The sequence below is a fragment of the Lasioglossum baleicum genome, chromosome 17 (genome assembly GCF_051020765.1).
Source record: "Lasioglossum baleicum chromosome 17, iyLasBale1, whole genome shotgun sequence".
Lineage (NCBI taxonomy): Eukaryota > Metazoa > Arthropoda > Insecta > Hymenoptera > Halictidae > Lasioglossum > Lasioglossum baleicum.
Window position 1 is genome coordinate 5,033,064 of NC_134945.1, and position 10,571 is coordinate 5,043,634.

The window sequence follows — 10,571 nt, forward strand, 5'->3', positions numbered from 1 at the left end:
ATAGTGCTGCGAGCACTGGTAAGGCAGACACGGGGAGCGAGACGCGCGGGCGGGCATGTGGGGGGATCTCTCGAGAGTGTGCGCTGCTTGTGCGCTTGTGCCAGCCACAATCTATTTTTAGCACTTGCCATGTTGCCATGTTGCGTTGCTTTACTTTACGGCAACGAGACTGAAATTCGGCTGTCGAGCCGTCGAGCGTATGAATCGCAATCTGGAGCTGGCCTTCGAGTCCCCGTGCAGCGATTTTTATTTTTTTTTTCATTACACAAGTTTATTGGATCTTCTGTCTTCCTATAATAAAAAATACATTCAGAATTATAATTATAATACAATTTCATAAAATATTGAAAAAATTTCTTCCATAAAAACGTATGCTATTATTGTTTATAAAGTTTCAATAGACAAATTGCAAAAAAGGGCTCTGTACGTTACCCTGCAATAAGATAGAGAATATTTCAATGTCTAAATTATCCAAAAATATTGCTTTTTCGCAATATGTCTTGAGCTGGTTTGCACACGTCGCACAGTGGGGTATTTGCACCGAAAAGCCGGACAGAGCTAATTTAAAATTGGCTCAATCTTCAAATTCGCATAACTTTGCCGAGAATAATCCAAAAGTGATGAAACATCCACGATTATAAAGCGTAAATCTTCTCTACTTTTTGATGCTGTAGGTAATTTTTATAAAAATCACTGCAAAAGCGGCAATACACATATAAAATCTGATTTATGAAATATGTTGATATGACAGGTTAACAATATTTTGTATGTATATACAATTACGATACTCACAATTAATTTTTGTTAAAAACGTTTTGCAAAAATGTTCTTCAAGTAATATTTCCCTATCATGATGATTGTATATGCTTGAATGCTTGACGCTCTTCTTCTGTGTAATTTTGTTGATTGAAAAATTGTTCCAGACATTTCCATTTCTGACTAATATTTTTCTCTTTGTGCTCCTGCATTATGTCGAATAATCTTTGTCGGGTGATTAGTTTGATTCCAGATGAGTCCAACCAATTTAATTAGTCTTACGAATAATAAACTTAACACAGCATAATTAACACGCACTAAACATAAACTACACAAAACAATACTTAAACTAAAAAAAAATACACTACACACAATATAATTTACACTAAAAAATTTAACTAAACGTTATACGCATATAAAATCGCCTTTGAAAGTTTGAATATTTCGCTCTGTAGTCTTCGATCGCACTGTTACAATGTTACAACTGAATGCAGTCAAAAGCCAGCGGACGAGGACCAGAGGACTTACAATTAGTCGAAGGCTTATCTGCAGTATAGCAATAACATTTCAAATGGCTATAATCTAAACAGTTCTTTCGACGAGGTTCCGAGAATTCAAGAGGAGGCCCGTCGAACGCGAACGTACAGGCGTGCATGGAGCGCTACAATTCTCAATCACCTTCTAACTAAATTAGCTATAAAACTTCGAGTCAGATCAAGTTAGATTCTGTTAGAGAGCGTGTGATACATTTGTATTTGGCGGTCTGAGTGTGGCGGACTCTGGTGAGTGATGAGAGGATTACGAGAGCGTCGCTTGAGGTTGAAGAACAAAGCAAGCAAGTTTGTACAAGACAAAAAGAATAATTATATTAAAGAAAAGGTTTATAGTTAATGTGTGAGCGTTTTAATGGTTCCTTCCCACAGATTCAATTCTTTTTGCACTTTGTTCGCCAATATATACTGTGTTTAACGCGTATATATATTGTAAGTCGCGGCAGCGAGCGATACCCCGCCGTCCGACATGATTGTCTTTCGCTAGCGCGAAATTTTGGGTAACCCGGGCTCTTGTGCGAGAGAAGTGGGGATGCGATTCACCCATGCGTATCGATCCGATCGATTAACCGACTTTTCGTCGTCAAGCGGCTGTCGTAATTCGATTCCTCGAGCGTAAACATCGCGAGCGTTCTTAATCAGCATTTATCAAAATTCAGAGTACGTTATACCTGTCGGTAGAATCTTCGTAGCTCGGGTGCTTCCGCAAAATTATAATTGTTTAATCACTGTAGTGCGTTACATACATTCATTCCAAAATAAATGTGAGAAAGCCGTAGACCATCGGTTTGTGAAGTGAACATTTGAGTAGGATTCATTTGCCTAGCATTACATCGATTCCGGTTCCCGATTCTAAGCGTTCTGCATCCACCCTGTTTTAATCCCTCTAGCTCGGTTCTTTCCCATAAAGTTCCCCGTGCTAACATACTGAATAAAATGACATCAAATAGAACACGCGGACTCACACGGAAGTATAACAAAATCCTTGATGAAGTTCTAAAATCATAAGAAAAATTGCTGAATTATTGATTACTTTTAAATATTAATTAAATGCACAAATATACGCAACAGAAATAAATACTGTTTCAAATATACATATAAATATTAATGCTAAAAATAAATATTTATATTAATATTTACTTATTACAAAGTTTCGCGATCTACATATTTATATCAAATTAACAAATTACATTATTTCAACATAATTTACATGGAAAAATAATTTTCACCAGCTTTTTGGTGAAAGAACTGCAGTGTCACGATTTTCCAAGGGTTTCCGATAATCTGACGATAAAATCTTTCCAACAAAAGTTGAACAGTATTTAAAATTTAAACATCTACAAACACCTATACAATATAAAATTTCAGAAACAATTTTTTTACAAGAATAGCAATACCGCTATGACGGAGAGCGCGGTAGCATACAAATCAACAGCAACAACAACAACAACAACAACCACCACCACCATCACAGAAGAAGCGGCCGCGACCGTAGTACCGAAAGAGACGACCGTGATTCCAAAAGGAAAGCAAAATTTATAATAATTATTATTAGGAATTAATTTTTTTACTTCAATATTATACTTATTATCTCAAAATATTTTATTTATTTATATAAATATATGAATATATTAGGTTGGGGAAAAAGAAATACATTATTTTTACGTTATCTCAAGCGGAGAAATGATGGATTTCTTTTTCCCAAACCTAATATGTATATATTACTATTATGTACAACTTTATTGGTTTCCCTTAGCGTTACAATCCTTATACAAGTTCTCCTTCTCCGTCTTTTCGCCGCTCTTAGTCTCTGTATTATTCTGGTGTCCCGTACACAGGCATTTTTTGCAATTTGTCTCTTGAAACTTTATAAACAATAACAGCGTTCGTTTTTATAGAAGAAAATTTTTTCAGTACACTTGTTCCAAAAAAGGGCACTGTACGGAACACCTCAATAATACTCTCCGTATTTAAAAAAAAAAATATTGCTTCTGCGCTTCAGAAGGTAGTATAAGTTCATCGAAAAATCAAGCTGCTTGGTTATATCACTCCGTCTTCGTCCCTCCTGCGAGCGACATATCTCCCTCTCCGTCGCAGCCCTGCAGGAGAGACGAGGATCTCTCTATCCTTCTCCTACTTCAAACGTAGGTCAGTTACGCTCGGAGAAGAAGCCCAGCACGCGTCTCGTGGCTCGGAGCACTATGGCCTTGACGGGGAGTGAGACGCGCGGGCGGGACAAGTCGGAAAGCGCGATAGCGAAGCAGCCATGTTGGAATACGAATTGTTCAGTTTTATAACTATCACGCGAGTAAGCCGCATTTAGCGAAGAAGCAATATTTTTTGATGCTCTTTGTGTTGAAATGTTCTCTGAACTATCGCGGGGTCCCGTACAGAGCCCTTTCTTGGATTGTACTGAATACAATTTCTTCTATAAAAAGTTTCAAAATTGCAAAATTGGCAAATTGCAAAAAAGGGCACTGTACGATACCCCACGATAATTCAGAGACTATTTCAACGCCAAAATTATCCAGGAAATAGAAACAGAGATAGGGAGAGGAGGGGAGTTTACTGAAGAGTGTTACACAAAGTGACAGGGCAAAGCAGTATCAATGGCAATATGATAGAATAGGGGACAGATACTATGTAAATTACATACAAATTAGGGATAGCCAGGGAGCAAACTACCTAAATAGAGACTATAAAGGAAGAGGCCAAAGCATGATCGCTAGGACCTGAAAAAAGGAGAAGAGTAAAAGCCCAAGAGGAAGGAAGAAGACAAATGGAAATCATCATGCATGCACACGGCCGAAGGGCAAGAAATGAACCTATTTTCTACTACAACTGGGATTGAATTGGGGGGAATGCAACTAAAACCTTTATTTTTTAAAATAAATTTATTTAGCTCTTGTAGATGAAATAATTGTTATACAGCGGATTTCTCTCGCCACGGCCGCGGCCTCTTCCGTCTCCACGGCCGCGGCCCCTTCCTCCTCCACGGCCGCGGCCCCATCCTCCTCTTCTCTGTTGCTGTTGCTGCTGCTGTAGCTGTTGCAGCTGTTGCTGTTGTCGCTGTTGTTGCTGCTGCAGCTGTTGCAGCTGCAGTTGCTGCAGTTGTTGCTGTTGTTGCAGATATTTGTTGTTGCGGTCTTATTCTCGTTCGTTGTCGTGGTCGTGGCTGTTGCTGTTGCTGCAGTTGCTGCACGATGTGCCGCAGCTCCTGCCGTTCAGCATTGAGGCGGTGGCGACGGCGTACGTTTCTCAGACGCCACCCTTCTCCCTGGAAATGCCATAATAGCATAAAATATTAGCATAAAACATTATTTGCAAGTACAGTCACGCACAAAAAGATAGGACACCTTATGCTTTTTTATGTTTTGAACCAATAGAAACTTTTTTGGGACAGTAGAGCAAGTAGTTTACTACAGTATGTGAAAAAAATGTTTTCAATAATTTCAATTGATCGAAATTTATAAAAAAAATGTGTCAATTATATGTGTTACTAATTATTGAATTTATATATGTAATTCCCAGCTCGTAATGGTGAATGTGATAAATGTCTTGACTGTGATTTTGCCAGTAGAATAACGAGCGGTCGCATCATGCTCGCGCATACGCACAGCACGGACGTGCACATATATACAAAATTCAATGTAGTAGTAGCTGCAGCTTTTGTCAAATATGTATGTATATTATAAAAAAAACTAAGGCTGAGCGTCGGTTACATGTGTAGGAAAAAGTTGTTCAGAATGTTGAGTTTATTCAGGTGACCTGTTTTGAGTGCCCCACCCTATATATAATAACCGGTAATTATACATAATCACCAGTTTATTACATTTACCGTAACATGTGCACTGTGAAAGTTTCATCGAAATCGGTTGATGCGGGAAAGAACGACAGGCATTGAAAGATGTAAGAATCCTTAGATTTATTGCAATTAGAGGCCGAAAATCGTGAAAATCTGCAACGTCGACCGATTTTGACGAAATTTTCACACCAGAATATATTTAATTGACACAGGTCTACAAAATGTATTTTGAAAATTTTCAATATAGGCCCACATAAAAGTTGTTAAATACAACTTTTAGTATTTTTTCTACAATTCCTTTCAATTGTATAAAAATTTAAAAAACAATTTTGTTCACATCATGTAGTAAACTACTTGCTCTAGCTTCCAAAAAAAGTTTGAATCGTATAGTCCAACATTAAAAAATGTTATCGCTTTTTTTAGGGCGTCCGAATATTGATCCGAGTCACTGTATTTACTTGTGTAATGAAGGATAATAATTTTGGACATAAAGAAGGACAGTGTATGGGCAAAAAGAGTCAAGGAGAGTTGCAGCGCGCCGGGCTGCCACAGTTCAACGGCCTTCCCATACGCCGCATACGCTGTTCTCCCTTGCGTCCGAAACTTCCATCGTTCATTACACAAGTAAATATCATAATGTCTCAACACGAAGTTTAACCAATTACTACATTGTGAATTGTTTATTAACTTACCACATTTTGTGGCGGCGCCGGTAACGACGGCAGCGGCAGCGGCGGCGGTGACGGCGGCGGTGACGGCGGCGGTGACGGTGACGGCGGCGGCGGCGGTGGCGGTGGTTGCATTGGTGCGTATCCCACCTGCCGCTCCCACATAATAAATGGAACTGCGAATGAAACAAATTATCAATAATTATTACTAACATACACATACATACAGTCAAACCTCCTTTTGTGCGGTAGGTAGGGACCGCAGAAAAAAAACGCACAAAAAAAATATTCACAAACTTCATAAATGTATAAAAATACATAAAAATAGTCTCACTTAGAAAATATGTCAAAGCTTTACGAAATAGCGAGAAAGTGCTTTCCAAACAAAATAAATAATTAAATTACACATGGAAACATTTTTCGAAATTTCAGCAGGATATCTTGGAAGACGTCGTTATCAAAAAAGTGTTCCTACAAAAGTTGTTTGGTATAACGGGCTACATTACGTAGTAATTAATTGTTTTCTTGTGGGTGGAGTGGTGGAGGATATTTCAAGGTCACCTTCATTTTTTAAAATGAAATGTCCTCCAACACTCCACACACACACCCACAAGAAAACAATTAATACTGCGTAATGTAGCCCGTCATACCAAACAACTTTTGTACGAACACTTTTTTGATAATGACAACGTCTTCCGAGATATCCTGCTGATCTGATCTGATGTTCATATACCGCACAAAAAACATCGCACAAAAAGAAATCGCATAGAAAGAGACCGCACAAAAACAGCTTTGACTGTACCTATATCTCTACAAAATTTAGAAATAAATAAAACATACCATTAAAATTCATAGTCACTATCGCTTCACTATCGCTATGGTATCCACTGGTATCCACTGTCTAACTGTCTAAGAGCCGCGATCCTCGGCCCGCTTATATAGACGTCTGCGGGTCCCTTTTTAGTGACCTGGCCTAAGTTCTGGCCAATCCTCTTTGGCCCGGGCACCAACAACGGTGTGTACTTGGGGAAGGGAGAGTTTCCGCGCGCCCGGAAAGTCCCTTTCCCATGCAATGTGGGCCGGATTTAAAATTCGCGGCAAAGCAACTGGACCCGTATGAGGTAGTTCGCGTGCTGAGAGGCGATCGCTACATGGTAAAAAATGTCGGTGATCATGAAGGGCCGAACGAGACATCCACTACGCGGTACGCGGAATATATAAAACCATGGATTGACGAATGTGAGACGAATGTCTCAGATCACCACGAGTGTGGGTGGCTCGACAGTCGAGTCGAACCCGAAACTCGACTTTGTCGGGCAGGTTCGAAAAGAATCGAACAATGCATGTTGCACGTGAACAAATTAAAAAACGATATTTCTGACATTCTGACGAATTTTTGTTCCGAATGAACTTACATGTGTATCGATAATATATATCATTAAAATATCTTCTGCATGTCCTTCATTTTCGTTTCCATCAGCTGCTCCTTCTGTTTCATCTTACAATTAGTGGTCAGACTCTTCAGATTCGCCTGCAGCATCTGAATATTTTCTTCGTTGGAAACCCTTTCTGTCTCCATCTCGCGTAATTTTGTTTTCGCCTTTTTACGTACAATACGACCTCATAATAAAAAACATAGGTTTCTGTTTGAAAAATCAAAGTTGATCTTCAAATCACCTTGAAAACGCCACCCGAATAAAAAAGACTGATACTGCCCCCCTCTTTCCCCCTCGAAATCCTTGGAAACGTGTTTTACTTCATACTTTTCGAGATATTCAGTTGGAAAGTTTTCAAATGGACACCCTGTATAACCAGCTTGAAAACATATTTTTACACAAGTACAATGCCGTACCTTCTAAATGACTTTATTACTAAGCACCGCATGTTGGGTGCAGGCCGGGCCTGCTATAGAAAGGACAATAGCTCAATGCTTCCAAGAAACGGACTGAGAAAGTGAAAACTCACAGATGGTGTCCGCACCATAAAGTAATATTCGACGGATTTTTTGAAGGTGTCATTAGATTCTACCTGATTTACATTAGCGCGGTTCCGCCGTGTCTAAACTAAGGATTAGCGTCCATCGCACTTTTCTCTGCCGGCGCATACTTGGTAACGACATTCTTCACTCGTTCTCGAATCGCAATGTCCCCTATATTTGCTACATGTACGTCGTCACGCTCGCATATATGTAATCCGAAAAGCTTCCGGCATACTATCATCGAAAAATGTAATCTAACGAAAATGGACAAAAATTGGAAAAATGTTGACTAGAAAAATTCCCTCCACGGATAGGGTTCGACTAGTGGGCCACCAATAAACGCATTCAGGGCGGTTTTCGACATTGTGCAACGGCCACGAGCTGGTACATTGTTTTGAGGGTAAACACTTGGCGGAGTCGGTCCAAGGAAGACGACACGAAGTCTCGCGTATCTCGAAACCGTCCCATAACTTACGGGCCCCCTGCTGCCACAAGCGAATCTATGCTACGTGGCGTGCCATCGAGAGTGGTACGGTCGAGCTGATTTTCCCATGAAAATCCGCTGATACTAACCAGTCGAGTCCTGGTCGTCGTAAAGCAATAAATTTGTTGAAGAGGCAATAGGAGACTTTCTCAAAAAAGATCTCATTGTCACCTAATGCGACCGTAGCGTAAACCTAGACTGAAATTGTAGCTGGCGACGCAACAATATTAAAAATCACGTTATAAATTATGAAAGAAATACCATTGTCATCATTATCTATTTCGTAAGAACGCAAAGTTGAATTTCGGTTATCGCGATAACTCGGTCGACCGAACTTGTTACAGAGATATCGGTAATGATCCAATTTCGTCGACAAATTTTTTTGTCTTGTGACATAAAACTGAGATTTCATGAGGTTATTGTATGCTTGCAATGGGCTTGTATACATTGTATGTTCTTAGGCCGAACATAATACAGAATGACAGGGCCGAATATCATAACCGAAACCGGAATCGAAACCGGAACCGATTATCATTTTATTCCACCTCAGGACAGCAATTTTTACGTTTACCTTCATAATATTTCCTAGAAACGGCTACTGTATACGATCTTCGGTATGCATAGTTATCGATATGTAGCATGTAGTTGACGTACTAAAACGTACTGCTTGTCAATTGTAGCTGTGCGGGTGACTAAATTCAGGGGGATGCGCAGAAGAAAACAAAGACCGCACTCGACGAGAGAAGGATGCAACATTTGAACGGTAAAGCGGCCCCTACACGTTCAATAATATTGTCAATGTAGATTGACAATAATATTGAAGCTCCCGTCAATACGTTTCAATATAATCTCGTCAATCTAGCTATCAATGCGGCGACTGCGCATTGTGACGAATTTCTTACGACGTGACGTGGCGATTTTCAAATTAGAAGTTAAGTTTTTAAAATGGTTAACAATACAGACGTGGCGTTACTTTTAACTTTGGCAGTCTGTGGAATCAAAAAATAAAAAAAAAAGGAGTAGACGCTGGTCTAAAGAGTGGTATAAACTACGATCACTTTATACTCATGAAAATTTATTAAATTTTATGAGAGTTACAGAGCCAAACGATTACAAAAACTTCCTTCGCATGGATGAAGCATCGTTTAATTATTTATTAGAGCTAATTAGGCACAAAATTGAAAAAAAGATACCGTGATGCGTGCAGCGATCCCGGCAAGTCAGAGACTTTCAATTACATTGCGGTACCTAGCTACTGGCATGGATTTGGAAGATTTGAAATACATGTGTGCTATTGCTCCCCAGACGTTAAAGCAAATAATTATGGAAACGTGCGAGGCTATAATTGAGGCCTTGAAAAATAATATTCAGGTAAGCATTTGGCTTAGTAAAATAAAAAAAATGTAAAAATTTTAATGATAAAAAAAATAATAAAAAAAAATTTAAGAAAACGGTTCCATTTTTTTCAAGTCGCCAAAAATCCTATCCCCGAACCTATTTCCAACATTTCTTCCAATTCTGAGCATGGACGTAATCGGAAACACAGCCAAGCATTTTGTAGTAAAATTTTTTTTATTTACAACAATATTTAAAAAAAAAAATTATTAGTACAAAAGTAGGCTCAAAACTCAAAATGAAGAAAATGTTTTCAAATATTCTGCTGCAGTTGTGCCGTCTTGTGGGTCATGATTGATGGTCTCCACTTGAGATACGTGTTTTTGTGGTACTGTTACTAAGTACCTAAGAGCAGTACTGGGTAGATTAGGTTGCAGTTGTACTGCATTAGGGCTGATCATAACGGAAGGTGAAGGTGTGAACACAGGCTGTATGGGAGACGAAGATATTAAATTCACTCTGTCTCTTGTTAAATTTCCCAGTTCTGCTTCAAACAGAGTGTCGTTTATTATTTTTTCAGCAAATAATCTTTGGTCTTGAGACAATCTATTTAACTTTAAAACCCATCCTGTAGCTACTGCGTTCGATTCTGTTTCGGGCTTTTTGAAATATGCTGTCGCTAAATCGACAAGTTGTTCCGTGGAGTCCTTGTGAGTAGATGTTTTTTTCTTTTTTTCTGGGGTACAGTCTCGCTCGTCTGTAGACAATGCCTGCGATGCTTCGCTTGAAAGACTCTGAAACAATAATTGAAATTTTGTTTTGTTTTAGGTATCCAAAACTGCAGAGGGATGGAAGAAGATAGCCGAGGAATTTCAAGAACAATGGAATTTCCCGAACTGTGTGGGTAGTGTTGATGGAAAACATATACTAATACAAAAACCCATCAACTCTGGTTCTTACTATTATAATTATAAAGGAACTTTCAGTATTGTTC

General features: G+C 39.0%; 1 protein-coding gene across 1 annotated transcript; it reads right to left on the reverse strand.

The window, feature by feature from the left end:
- Positions 1-321: 321 nt before the first annotated feature.
- On the reverse strand, positions 322-10,186 carry LOC143217603 (uncharacterized). Its single transcript, XM_076442076.1, has 3 exons — positions 6,621-10,186; positions 5,805-5,956; positions 322-4,584 (listed from the first exon to the last, which is right to left on the reverse strand). Exons 1-3 carry the CDS (start codon positions 6,631-6,633, stop codon positions 4,231-4,233), a joined length of 519 nt encoding a protein of 172 aa, XP_076298191.1. The 5' UTR covers positions 6,634-10,186; the 3' UTR covers positions 322-4,230.
- Positions 10,187-10,571: the final 385 nt, after the last annotated feature.

Coding starts and splice junctions, on each gene's coding strand:
- LOC143217603 (XM_076442076.1), bottom strand. Junction 4,585..5,804: donor CGGCGCCGCCACAAAATGTG/GTAAGTTAATAA, acceptor TGGCATTTCCAG/GGAGAAGGGTGGCGTCTGAG.